This window comes from Rhinolophus hipposideros (assembly GCF_964194185.1).
Source record: "Rhinolophus hipposideros genome assembly, chromosome: 8".
NCBI classification, from domain to species: Eukaryota; Metazoa; Chordata; class Mammalia; order Chiroptera; family Rhinolophidae; genus Rhinolophus; species Rhinolophus hipposideros.
This window is the reverse complement of record NC_138054.1, coordinates 82443776-82457717: the sequence shown is the minus strand read 5'-3', so window position 1 is coordinate 82457717 and position 13942 is coordinate 82443776. Positions and strand designations below refer to the sequence as shown.

General features: G+C 49.0%; 1 protein-coding gene across 4 annotated transcripts in view; it reads right to left on the bottom strand.

Moving 5' to 3' along the window:
* The window catches only part of TMCO4 (transmembrane and coiled-coil domains 4), a gene marked incomplete at its 5' end in the record, with an annotated part of 87173 nt that overhangs the window by 62361 nt on the left and 10870 nt on the right, over window positions 1-13942 (bottom strand). For 3 of the 4 annotated variants that reach the window (XM_081055432.1, XM_081055431.1, XM_081055433.1), the window contains 3 exons: window positions 2664-2691; window positions 3506-3680; window positions 11908-12054. In XM_081055432.1, coding sequence (XP_080911558.1) covers window positions 2664-2691; window positions 3506-3680; window positions 11908-12023 — 319 coding nt within the window. Of the gene's footprint in view, window positions 1-2663; window positions 2692-3505; window positions 3681-11907; window positions 12078-13942 lie in introns of those variants that run through there. The other variant, XM_081055430.1, reaches the window with a different exon arrangement.

The window sequence follows — 13942 nt, the reverse complement described above, 5'->3', positions numbered from 1 at the left end:
CAAATAAACCAACCTCACCTAAGATGGCCAAATTTGGGGTCCTAGAGCCCTGGTTCTCATCCAGGGCTGCTTTTGCCCCCCAGCGGGCATTTGGCAATGTATGGAGGCATTTTTAGTTGTCATAACACAGGAAGTGCCACTGGCATCTAGAGAATTGATTCCAAGGATGCTGCTAAACATCCAACCCCCAGGATGGCCCCACAACAAAGCATCCAGCCCCAAATGTCAATAGTGCTGAGGTTGAGAAACCCGGTTTAGCGTTAGTTCAGATGCAGTTTAACCTTCAACACACAAAAGACTTATTTTTTCAGTTGTGTGGGCAAAGAGCTTTGTGGGTTGTTACTGGAAGAGGAGAAGAAAGCGATTCACATGAAAAATATTCCACCCAGCTGCCAAGATGGCATCGTTTTGTAGCTAAGATCCCAATACTGTCAGTAAAAGTCAACCTTCCAGGAAGTTCTGAGAAATGCAGATTTTCATGTTGATTTCCTCGGCTGCTTTCATGACTAATCACCCCACCTCACACCCAGAGAGAAACCCAGCAGCATAGAGAGCCACCTCTTCTGCTGGGGGCCCCTACTCATCAATCTCTGGAGAGAATGGTTTAACCCTAAATTTCATACAAACCACCCTACTAGTATCTAAGCTCATTCTTTAAAGAAAGGCCATCCATCCATCCTTCTATCTATTCATAATTTCGTCCATTCATCTATGTATGCCTGCATCCATCCATCCATCCAACACTCAATGCCTGCCATGTGACCGTCAGTGTTGTAGATGCTGGGATACAATGGCGAACAATTCAGACAAGGGCCCTCCCTCATGGAGTTTGTGGGAAAGGTCTCGAGCAAATGGCCCAACTAGGACACCAACCTTCTCTGCGCCATTCCAAGATCCCGAGTGAATGCCTCCAACTGTGGACTATATAGTAACTGAACCCTCTATATACTATATCTTTTCCTATATATACATACCGATGATGAAGTTTAATTTATAAATTAGGCACAGTAAGAGATTCCCAACAATAACTAATAATAACATCGAACAATTATAGAATAGACTATAATATAAGTTATGTGAATGTGGTCTCTCTCTCTCCCTCTGATAAATGATTTGATGACTGAGATGGCTATTATGTGACTCGTGGGTGGGTAGCGTGTACAGCGTGCATATGCTGAACAAAGGGATGATTCATGTCCCGGGCTGGACAGAGCAGGACTGCAAGATTTCATCATGCTACTCAGAACAATGTGCAATTTAAAACTTGTCCATTGTTTATTTCTGGAATTTTCCATTTAATATTTTCGACCTGCGGTTCACCGCAGGTAACTAAAACTGGAAAGTGGAATCGCAGGTAAGGGGGGGGACCAGTGTAACTAAGTTAAAGATCTCTAGATGAGGACACCTGTACAATGTCCTTATAGGAGGAAGAGAAAGCCATGCAAGCTGAAGGCAGAAATTGGAGCGACGTATCTTTAAGCTAAGGATTGCCTGGAGTTATCAACAGCTGAAAGAGGTTTGCAGGCTTCTCATCAACAGGCTTCAGAGGGAGTGAGACCCCGCTGATACCTTGCTTTCAGACTTCTGGTCTTCAGAACTGGGAGCGAATAAGTTTCTGTTGCTTTAAGCCACCCATCGATGGTAATTTCTGACAATAGCCCTAGGAAATGAATGTAGTGGAATCCTGCACTGCCACTTATGGAGGAATCTTGGGTAAACTGCTTAACCTCTCTGAGCTGTCTTCCTCATCCATAAAACGGAGCATTAGGATCCATTGCATTAATGCATTCAACAGATGTTTACTGAGTGTGCGCTATGTGCAGTGCTGTGTTAGGCACCGGAAGTACGTGGTGAAGAAAACCAGGCCTCGGTTCTGTCCGCATGGAGCTTACGGTCTGGAGGGGCAGCCAGTTACCAAGCGAAGAAGCATGGAACTAGGAATTCAGCTGCAACCATGGCTGACAGGGTGCGGGTGGAGTGTTCCAGTGGGGAGGCCAGAAGACCTTCTCTGGGAAGTGACGACCGAGTGGAGGCAGGAGGGAGAGGTACAGTACCTGGGCAAGAGGAGCAGGAAATTCTCCAGCCTGGGGAAGGCCATGTGTGCCATGGTGTCCAAAGCAGGGCACACTCAAGGAAGCCAGCGTGGGAAGAGGGGAGGGGAGGATAGTGAGAACTGAGGTAGGGGAGGGACCAGCCCACCAGGAAGGGCTGGTCTTTTTCCTGAGGGCAGCAGGAGTGGCCCTGAGGATGGAGCCAGGAGGCAGCACGGTCAGATGTGTGTCGGGAAAGGAGGACAAATTGCTGGCCAGAGTGGCTGCAGAAGATCAGTGAGGAGACCCTGCTGTCATCCAGGATGGGCTGATGGTAGCTCAGACCAGGGCGGGAGGTAGAGATGGGGAAGGGGCCAGATTCAAGAGCTACTTGGAAGGTAAAACCACAGGGCGTTGCAAGGAATAAATGAAATAACCACTAAGAAGCACCCAGTACTTGGCATGAATGAAGTGTTCACCCGCTCCCCAACTATACGGGGTTTCCTTTCCTTTCTTGCACCAAAAAGACCCCAGGGGACCAAGCTACAGGTGGCAACACCTATCACTAGCTTTACTGGCCAAGGGCAAAAATGATCGCCCACAATTTACAGAACTGAAGAAAAATCAACTCACCATCCTTGAGTGAGAAGCTCAGCAGGTCCTGGGGGAAAAGTAACAGGAAGTGGCAATCAGTTGATATGTTATCAGCCTGCTTGTTTGACATATATTTACTGACTCTTACTAAGTGGGAGGATAAGACAGACAAAATATTAGGTTGGTGCAAAAGTAATCATGGTTTTGCAATTGTTTTCAACCTTTTAAACAGCAATGCCTTTTGCACCAATCTAATAGCTCTGTGTTACATGCTAGAGGTGAACCAGACAAACAAGTAAGCAAATAAATAAACATGTGAGAATTTCAGGGAGTGAAATGAAGGAGGGGAAGGCTGCTTTTAACTCTGCTTACTTGACCCACCAAACCGCCCGTGTCACAAGCTGCCTGCTTTAACTGCACACAGAGCAGGTAAGTGACATGCCCAAGGGCCCATAGCAAAGCTGCTGCTTCTGAAAAGAGAGGCAGCAGAGCTTGGCACTCAGGAATGCAGGCTCTGGAGTCAGACTGCCCAGGTTCCAATCTGGGCTCAGCTGCGTGTCAGCTGCATGACCTTGAACATGTGACTTAGTCTCTGTGTCTCAGTTAAATACCTACCTCACAAAGTTGCTTTGAGAATTAAATGAGTTAATATTTGTAAAGGTACTAGCACATAATAAGCAATATGTAAGTTATCAATTAAATCAATAGTAAATATTCAATAATGATAATTCAACATTAGCTATGATCATCAAAGGATATTAGGATGAAATACCATATCTTTCAACTGCCCCACCCCACTAGAAGTGATTTTCAGACTGACTGTGGAAGGAAATAATTTGTTCTAGTTTCCCCGGACACCACCACCCAGGCGGTGGGTGTACCTGAGTGATCACCAATGGGTCGTCCTTTAAGATGGGGTCCTTCAATAAGATCTGAGCAAACACGTCAGCTCCTTCGCCTCCCAGGCCACTGGCAAAAGCGAACATGGTTGGCAAGACGGCTTCGGACAACTCCAGCCACTTCACCAGGCCTGTCATAAACTCTGTGCAGAAGGTGCTGAAAGACAGATACGACTGAGATCCCAAAGCTTCCCGGATTGTGCATCTCACAAGGCCGTGGGGAAGTTCAGATTAGCTCTGCTCACGGATGGGAACAGTCGGCACATAGGAAAAGACCACGGTGACTGTGGCCCACGGAGTACAGATAGCCAAACACCCAATTTCAGGTGGTAGGGATTTTAGCTCCCCTCCCCCCAAAACCTTTGACTGGAGTCTGATAAACCACAGGAATAAGGGCGGGGAGAAGTTCCTGACCACGTGTCCTGGGGCCGCCTGAGCAGGGGCTGTGCTGGGGGCTGAGGAATGAAAGATGAGTGAGGTACAGCCTCCGATGAGAAGCTCACAGCAGGTGGAGACAGGGATGTAACTCACTAACTGATATACGAGGATAGAGGCAGGCATCGAGGCCTGATGAGTCCCGAGAGGGAGCTCCCAGATCGGCCTGCAGAGGTGAGGGGCAGTGACTAGGAGAAGCTCCCATAGGAGGAGATTTGCTGCTGCTGGAAATCCCCCAGGACATGCTTTCTGGGGAAAAGGTGCCACACTGCAGAAGTGGATAATATGCGGAGCAAGAGTGTCCACCCACCACGCTTCCTGCCACTGTGGGGTGTCTCTCCACAGCAGGCATTTGACTTGAGTCTCACAGGAGTCCCTGCATGGGGGATGGCCGGGGTGCTCTAGGGCAGAAGGAACCCTAGGAGCCCCGACAGCTGCAGGAAGCACAAGGCATTTCGGAGACTGTAGCAGAGTCCCCACCAGGCTTTCATTCAAAGCTACCACTCATGGCAGCGAGAGTGGTAAGTGGGGTATTGGGTGGGCAGGCGGATGTGGAGCTGATTATTACAGCCCAGAGAAAAAGCCGAGACCTAGAAGTCATGTCTATTTCCAAACCGAGCACCCCCGCCTCAACTGCACTGTCCTGGGTTCTGCACCCCTGGTTCTGGCCAGATTGGGGTGGAATCAGGCCTCCCAGAAAGAAGCAGAGCTCCCTGGTGGTGGGCTCCCCGCTTGCACCTCCCAGCCCTGGCCCCCACAGATCCCACCCATTTCCAGTCCTAAGAGCTGGGGCCGCTGAAGCCCGGGAGGAGAGATGCCCCTGACAGCAGCAGTGAGAAGCCCAAGTTTAAATCCTGGTCCCGCCACTGTTATGGCCCAGGTCCCCAGGAAGCAGCTCTGACAGGATCATTAGTATCCCCTGGGATCAGCGCCTGCGGGAGGGCAGGGAGGATGCAGGACAGGGCAGGGGAGCAGTCGAGCTGCGGGCTACAATGTAGTCTCAATGGAAGCCTTAGCTCACCCTGCAGGGAGCTCTGAAGATTGGGTGATCCTTCAGAGCTGCCCCCTGTGGGGCGAGAGGGCTGGGCCTTTATGCCCCCACATCAGCCAGTCATCGGATGAAGGCCGCCCTGGGAAGTGGGCAGAACCTTGGGCGTGGTGGCTCTCGTCAGCTGCAGCCAGCCCAGGCTGCACTGGCAGCCCTCTTAGCAGCTGGGGGAAAGTCTTTCATTCCTAAAGGGACATCTGAGCGATGCAGCACCTTGCAAAAGCAACTTGACCTCTCTGTGCCTCCGTTTCTTTATCTGCAAATGGGTTGAACAGACCAACTTCATAAGGTTGTTTAAGGATTAAATGAGATGGTACATGTGAAGTCCCCAGAGCAGGGCTTGGCGTAGAGCAGCAGCTGAACCAACGTTAGCCAGTGACATTATTTTTATTTAGAAGGCGAGGCAATGGAGGATAGGGTTCAGAGTTGGGCGCTGAAGTCCCCTGGGAGTGTCCCCTTCATGAAAATGCAGATGATAACAGGACCTGCCTCATCGGGTGGTTGGAAAGATTAAAGGCCATGGTGACAGCGTTTGGCACCTGATAACCCTCAATAAGTGTTAGGTGCTGCTATTACAATTATAATAATTTACCTCTCTGCAATTACTGGTATTGCCCCGGATGGAATGTGGGTGTGCATAGCAGGCAGGGAATGACTAAGTGAACTGAACATTACTTAGGAGTAAACTTATATGCAGAAAGGGCTCGGGCCTGAGGGCAGCAGCGTGGCCTGGCCCTGCGTCCATGAAGAGTCTTGGATGCAGAGAAGCATCTTGTAACAGGAGCGGAGGGATAAAGAGCACAAACTCTGCTTCAAATCCCATCTCTGCTACTAGCTGTGTGATCTTGGACGAGTTACCTAACCTCTCTGTGCCTCCATTCCTGTATCTGTAAAACAGAGGCGGTAACGATGAAATGTATTTCATAGGGTTGTTGAAAGGATTAACTAAGCTAACGTTTGTTGTGGGGACAAAGCCCCCCAAAAACAGTTTCCAGGCTCTCGGCCTCACATAGAAAGGTGCTGGCTCGGGTAGTAAATGGCCATCAACTGTGATCAGATGCCAACAGCTGTGGCTAGTTGGCTGTCAGCTGTAACCCGTAAGCCATTGTCCACTAATATAACAGCTGTGGCTACGCTAGCAGAGAAGGAATGGGGGCTAGCGAGAAGATGGTGGCTGGCAAGCGCGGACTGCTGTTAGGCAGATTATGTAGATCCTGCTTCCTGTGTCTCCAGCCCAGCCGCCAGCGAGAATATATTGGTTTGACTCCCCTATCTATGGCTCCGTGGGTGTTCCTGTTTGGCCTTACCGTGTCCTGCGTTCTTGGGCGGGGAGTGGGAGCTGAGACCCTGCACGACAAATGGCGCAGCGAGCAGGGTCCCCTGCGCGACACATGGCGTAGTCGGCAGGATACGGTGCTGGCCAAAGCTTTCCGAAGGGCAGTGGAGCAGTTTGTGCGTATGAAAGCTCAGTCTGAGGAAGACCAGGAGGAGCAGCTGCCGGAGAGCTCGATTCCCATGGTGGGTGGAAAGATGTGGACGGTTCCCCAACCAGCAGAGGCCGGAGAAAGTGGAGAAAGCGAAGGTTGTTGCCGCCCTGTGGGCTGGGAACTGCTTGCTGAGGCTGCCCGGATGCAGGACTTTTAGTCCCAGGAGGAAACACTTGCTGAGTCCTCCGTGGGAGATGAGGGTGAGGTCAAGGTCATCCCCCACCCCCAGGACAGCCCTGGCGAATGACTATGGACTATGGGGAATTGCCTTCCATCCCTAATTTATTGGACGCTTGACTGTTTGGGAACATACCACCATGTAGCGGGACTGGTTTGATGTTTGCTTTTGTGTCTTGACTGGCCGCCATTGATAATATGTAAGCACCTTGATGTGAGCCGCTGTTGTTCCAGCACAGTACCCCGAGAGGCCCAGAGAGAGAGTGGCAGTGCCCTGTGAGCCCTGGCTGTGTCCAGGAAGTCTGGCTGTGTCCAGAGAGAGTGGCAGTGCCCTGAGAGGCCCTGGCTGTGTCCAGGAAGTCTGGCTGTGTCCAGAGAGAGTGGCAGTGCCCTGAGAAACTCTGGCTGTGCCCGGGGAAACAGGTGGTACCCTAAGAAGCCCAGGAAGTCTGGCTGTGACCAGAAGTACTGTGGTGGTGCCCTGAGAAACCCTGGCTGTGCCCGGGGAGACTGGTGGTACCCTAAGAAGCCCAGGAAGTCTGGCTGTGCCCAGAAGTACTGGTGGTGCCCTGAGAAACCCTGGCTGTGCTCAGAGAGCCTGGCTGTGTCCAGGATATTGCATTCACCTCCAGGGTCCTCGCACAGGGACCCTCGCGGAAGACACTTGTCACGTAGATTGTGAGGCGAGACCCTGTAGGGGTGGAGTGTGGGGACAAAGCCCCCCAAAAACAGTTTCCAGGCTCTCGGCCTCACATAGAAAGGTGCTGGCTCGGGTAGTAAATGGCCATCAACTGTGATCAGATGCCAACAGCTGTGGCTAGTTGGCTGTCAGCTGTAACCCGTAAGCCATTGTCCACTAATATAACAGCTGTGGCTACGCTAGCAGAGAAGGAATGGGGGCTAGCGAGAAGATGGTGGCTGGCAAGCGCGGACTGCTGTTAGGCAGATTATGTAGATCCTGCTTCCTGTGTCTCCAGCCCAGCCGCCAGCGAGAATATATTGGTTTGACTCCCCTATCTATGGCTCCGTGGGTGTTCCTGTTTGGCCTTACCGTGTCCTGCGTTCTTGGGCGGGGAGTGGGAGCTGAGACCCTGCACGACAAATGGCGCAGCGAGCAGGGTCCCCTGCGTGACATTTGTCATATGCTTAGAACAATACCTGGCACATACAAAGCACTATATACGTGTTTCTTTACATGAACAAATGAATCAATAAACTGGCAGTACAGCAATCTAACAAATAACAAACAGCATTTTAGATGGGCAAGGCCTCGGTCACTGCTTGTCATGAACATCAACAGTGACAACAAACGACAATCACAGAGCCACTGTCCGTCAGTCCTCGTGCTCAGTGCTTTACACACACTGCCTGTTACTTCCCACCAGAACTCTATGGGGAGGGAGGCACTATTTTTACCCCCATTCTAGCGATAAGGACACCCAGACCCAGAGGGCTTAAGTGACAGTTCCAGGGTTCAAGCCCCCAACTCTCGGACTCCAGAGGCCACGCCTTCCCACCGCAGAGACTGCCCCGGCCAGGCACTGGCTAAGCAGGTGCCTTACTGCATCCTTACCACCCCTACCAGTGGAGCCCCTGGGCCTCGGAGGTTAAATGCCTGATTCAGGGTCTCACCGCTGGGCAGGGCAGAGCCTCACCTAAAGTCCGGGGACTCTGCCTCCCACTCCAAAGCTTCTCCACCTCACCAGGGACCAGCCAGCTACCCAGGCGGCCACAGCTGGCTCTCGGCCTGTGCTTGTAGATTTGAAGTTTCATTGGAACACAGTCACGTCCTTTCCTTTGCATGCTGTCTCTGGCTGCTTGGAGGCGACAGCAGCAAAGCTAAGGGGCTGCAGCAGAGACCACAGAGCCAGCAAGCTCAAACACCCGGTCCTCTACGGAAAACGTCTGTGGACCCTGCTCCACCCATTCACGTCCCCATGTTTATTAAAGAGTTAATCGGAGGAAACAGCCTCTGTGCCGTTTAAAGCATGGGTAAGAAGTCTTTTATAGGCTTCCTTTTAGGCCCCCTGTGGAAAGAAATGGCCACAGAATATTTTCTTAAGATTACTGAAACTGAGAGCATATCTGGGCTGTAAAAAGATTGAGGTTGTCTTTTAAATTGTTTTGGCCCCAGGAAAACCAAGATTAACCACAGGGAAGGAATTGGCACCCTGCATCAAAAACTTTCAGAAAAGAAGTGCCCCAAGGCAAATGCTTCAGGCAGCTGGTGCTAAGAACAGGACGTGGACGTGGGTGGGTGGGAGAGGACACAGGACAATAACTCACTTCTCTGTGCGCCATCCTCGGAGGTGCCCAGCACAGCCCTGGCACACTGTCCAGGTTCGTAAATATTTGCTTCTATGAACGAAGTACACAAAGCTCTTCCCCATCTATGTACCAGCGTATCAGGTCAGGGGAAACTTCTGGAAAGATAGAGGCTTCCCAAATATGGACCAGGTATGGGTCAGAACAGGGAGAGAGTCGGACCCTTGCAGGAGATGGGACCTGGCTGGCTTGGGAACAGACTATCCAGTGAGATATATTCTAGCCTCCAGATAGAGTATGTGGTTTCATTATTATTAATGAAAACATCCAACATTTGTCTGGCAATAGCTCTGTGCCAGGCTTTGCAGGGGCCATCGAGACATTCCCTCCTCACGACCACCCTCTCTGATGGATTTTCTTTCTCTGCAGCAGTAATTCCCCAGTCCCTTCTTTCTAGCCAGCAGAATCCCTTCCCATGATGGAGGTTGCAAATGTCAAGTGCCTTCATTTTCCTCCCAACCCCCCTTGTAGGTGAGGCTTGGCACGTGACTGGAGCTAGCCAGTGACACAAAAGAGGAAACCTTCTTGAGGTATTCTGGAAAAGATTTCCTCCCTGACGAGAAACTGGAGGAGAATCCTTGCCCTCCTCCTCCCTGCCTTGGGCCTTGTCCTCTGGGAGTGTGATGGATGGAGCTTCAGCAGCCATTTTGTGACCAAGAGGGGAAGAAGGCCAAGAAGGCTGCGGAGAAGCCAACTGAAGGCTTTTGGAGGCACTGAAACAAGCCTGGAACTCTCTACCACTGGATTTCTTGTTAAGTGAGAAAAACAAATCTATTCTTGAAGGCTCTTTTGATATAGTGTCCTGTTACTTGTAGCCCCAAATACCCTGACTGGTAGGGTTTAGTATTGTCTCCATTTTACAAATGAGGAAACTGGGGCAAATAAAATAAGTCACAGAGTTAGCAAGTAACCACTACCAGTACTGAGTGCCTGCTATGTGCCAGGCATTGTGCTGTGTGCTTTCCCTACGTTATCTCGTTTAATTCTTTTTTTCCAGTTTTTTTTTTTTTTTTTTTTTTTTTTTGGTTTTTGAGAGCCCACTGGCCCATGTGGGAATCGAACCGGCAGCCTTCGGAGTTAGGAGCATAGAGCTCTAACCACCTGCGCCACCAGGCCGGCCCCTTTTTTTCCAGTTTTATTGACATATCACTTTTATTCCAGTTCGTATTGACACACATCACTGTATAAGTTTAAGGTATATGAGTACAGCATAATGGTCTGACTTACATATATTTTGAAATGATCACCACAGTAAGTTTAGTTAGCATCCGGCATCTCATTATAAATGCAATCAAAGGAGAAAGCAAAAGAAGAAAAAACATTTTTCCTTGTGATAAGACTCCCTGACCCGCTGCCCTCATACAGCATACAGCATGCCATCATACAGCAGTGTTAACTATGGGCACGCTGCACATTGCATCTCTAGGACTTATTTACCTTGTACCTGGAAGTTTGTACCTTTTAATCACTTTTTGCCAATCACTTAATTCTTATAACCACCCTGTAAGGGTGGGTATGATGAGCCCCATTCTACAGATGAAGAGACTGATCCTTAGGGAAGTTACATAATCTGCCCAAGGTCACATGTAACTGGAAAGTGGCAGAGGATTTGAATCCAGACCTAAGTCCAAAGCCTGTGGTGTCTCCTGTGCTAATAAAGCCAGCATTTTACCCAGCCCTTCTTTTCACGAATCTTTATGGACTGTCTTTGCTACATCGAGTTGGGTGCAGGCACTGGGGACTCAGAGATGAACAAGATAGTTCCTGGCCTCTAGGAGCTCAGACCGGATGGGTGGTGGGAGTGGGAAGGGCAGTGCAGTGTGATGGTCGCAGTGAGGAGTCACTAGACCCACAGATGGAGAAACACCCTAGTCTGGGGATGGGGAAGGTCAGGAGGTGAATGTGATCCAGTGAGAGAGACAAAGATAAAAAAAAACAACAAACAAACCAAACCCCAGCTGAGCCCCAGAGCACGGGCAGGTTTACTCATGGGGGACCACATGGAGGGAGGGTCTTGAAAACACTGCGGATGCGAAAACTTCTTGTCATCTCCTTTCCCCCAACCCGTGGCTCCCCACCTCAGGAACAATATCTCTGTCCTCTTAGGTGGCCTCTCTGCCTGAACCTTTGGGAACAGTTCCCTCTTCCCTCTGCCCGCTCCACAACATCCAGCCTGTCCCCTAGTCACCCCCAGTCTCCCTGACCAATGTCTGTCTAAGCTGTGCCCTCCCCCCACCTCAGTCACGGTCCTGGTTCCCTGATGACTCCATCAGCCTCCTAACTGGCCTCCTCCTGCCTCCAAACTCTCCCCATAGAATCCATGAAGGCCTCGAAGGCTAAAGCCTGAGCTCTTAACAGCACTGCTATTCGGACTTTAAATATACGATTTAAATGCACCGGCTAGATATTAACAATGGCAGATAGTAACACTGTCATTTACTTGTCATTCTTTTGCTCCCATGACACCCCATCTGTCTGCTATTACAATCAGTCATTTGGACACCTCCCCCCCAGATTATAAGCACTGGGAGGGCAGGAGCCAGGCCTTGCTCTTCTTTGTTTTATCCACAGGGCCTTGCAGTATACCCCGCACATAGTAGGTGCTCAACAAATATATGTTACCTGAATGAATAAATGTCGAATCCCCCAATAGACTGTGTCCTAGCTGAGGGCAGGGTTAGTGTCTACTTTGTTCATCTTATTCATGTCTACCTTCTATGTACTTCCAACGGTGAGTGAGCGCTGAATGAGAGATGTCATATTCCCCTACTAGCTTGCGAGCTCCTTAAAAGCAAGGACAATGACTTTCTCCTCTTTGTAGTGCCCCATAGTACCTGGCAGGCAGCTTGGGCTGTCGGTAACTGTCTCCCTGAAGAAGCAGTACCTTCCTTCTGTGACACAAAAGCACTCACCTTTGCTCAGGTTCCGGGAATAGCTGAGACAGGGAGATACCACAGAGGGCGGCATAGGCGAAGCGGTTGGCCTCGGACAGCTCCCGGCCCATGGGCACATGTGGCTCGCCCTCCATGGCTGGCTCAGCCACCTGAGGCAGCTTGCGGCTGGATCGGTCCCGTGTGGCCATTTCCAGCCCAGCAGGAAAAAAAAAAATTCCAATGAGAAATGTGTCCAAGTGGTAAATGGGACACAGAAATTATCAACCATAAGAGAAAAGATGGATAAATTAGCCTTTATTAAAATTAAAAGCTCTGTGCATCACCTTGAAGAGTAAAACACACACCACGCACTGGGGGGAGATATTTTCAATATGTATATCAACAAAGGATTTGTATCCATAGTAAGTGAGTAACTCCTCTAAGTCATTAAGACAAAGAAATGAGGCAAATTTAAAAATGGGCAAAAGACGTGAATAGGTCCTTCGTAAAAGATATCCAATGGCCAATGGGCAACATGCAAAGATGTTTAACATCATTATTCAGCAGAGAAATAGAAATTACTAGGTTGGTTGCAAAAGTAATTGCAGTTTTTGCAATTATTAACCCTGTCAACTGCAATTACTTTTGCACCAACCTAATAAAACCCCAAAGAGACATTGCTATTCACCCATCAGAATGGCTAAAATGAAAAGACCAACAATACCAAGTGTTGATCAGGATAAGGGGCCAATAAAAGTTCCATACGCTACTGGTGGCCATGTAAACTAGTCATCAGGGAAATGGAAATTAAAACTCATTGAGATTCTACCAATCACCTATCAAAATGGATGAAACTCAAAAGACTGACAATACCAAGTACTGGTGAGAAGAAGGAGCAAAGAGAACGTGTATACCCTGCTGGTGGGAGTGTAAACAGGTACCACCATTTGGAGAATGGTTTGACATTATCCATTAAAGCTAACAAACATATGTCTTCTCTAGGTTCCAGCAGTTTCCAGTCCTGAGAAATGAGGGCTTATGTTCACCCAAAGACATGTACGTGAGTGCTCATAGAAGCTCCATTCATAATAATCCCAAAGCGTAAACAACCCACATGTCCACCCACAGTAGAATGGATCAACAGCGCCATATTCACATCCTAGAATATTACACAACAATGAAAAAGAATGAAGTCTGGCTAACTACAACAACATGAGTGAATCTCACAGACAAAAAGATCAGCAGAGAGCCATTCACGAGAATACATACTGCAGGATTACATTTATATGAACTTGAAGAACAGATCAAGGGGGAGAGGGGGAAGAAAGGAAGTGGGGCAAAAGAAGGGGAGGAGAGGAGAGGGAACAAACCAAACCAAGCCAGGTATCCAAGGGGCAGGAAGGGCTTTGGGAGCAGGCACCAGGAAAGGTACCAGTCTTGCCCACTTTGTGGACATGAATGCAGGCTCAGGATCAGACAGACTTGGGTGTGAATCCAAGCACCTCCATCTAATAGATAAGGGACCATGGGCAACATAACCTCTCTGCACTTAGATTTCTTCACCTACAAATGGGACTACAACAGTGTCTGCCTGGAATTGTTGTTAGCAGTAAATGATATAGCATGTGAGTTAGTATTTGTCAAGCATTTACAACAGAGTTTGGCACAGGGCTCATGCTATATAAGTGTTTGTCAAAGAGATAAATGCATAAAATAATCAACAAACAAACATACGAAATGCTCAGCACAGAGGCTGGCAACAGTGTGTAACTAATAATGAGAGCTAACATTATTGAACCATTGCTGGATGCCAGGCCCTGGGCTGCAGTTTTCACATGGGTGGTTTTAGCCAACTCTGCGAGCCAGAGGTTTCCCTGAAAATAAGACCTAGCTGGACAATCAGCTCTAATGTGTCTTTTGGAGCAAAAATTAACATAAGAGCCAGTCTTATTTTACTATAATGTAAGATTGGGTCTTATATAAGACCGGGTATAATATAATATAATATGGGGTCTTATATTAATTTTTGCTCCAAAAGTCACATTAGAGCTGATGGTCCCGCTAGGTCTTATTT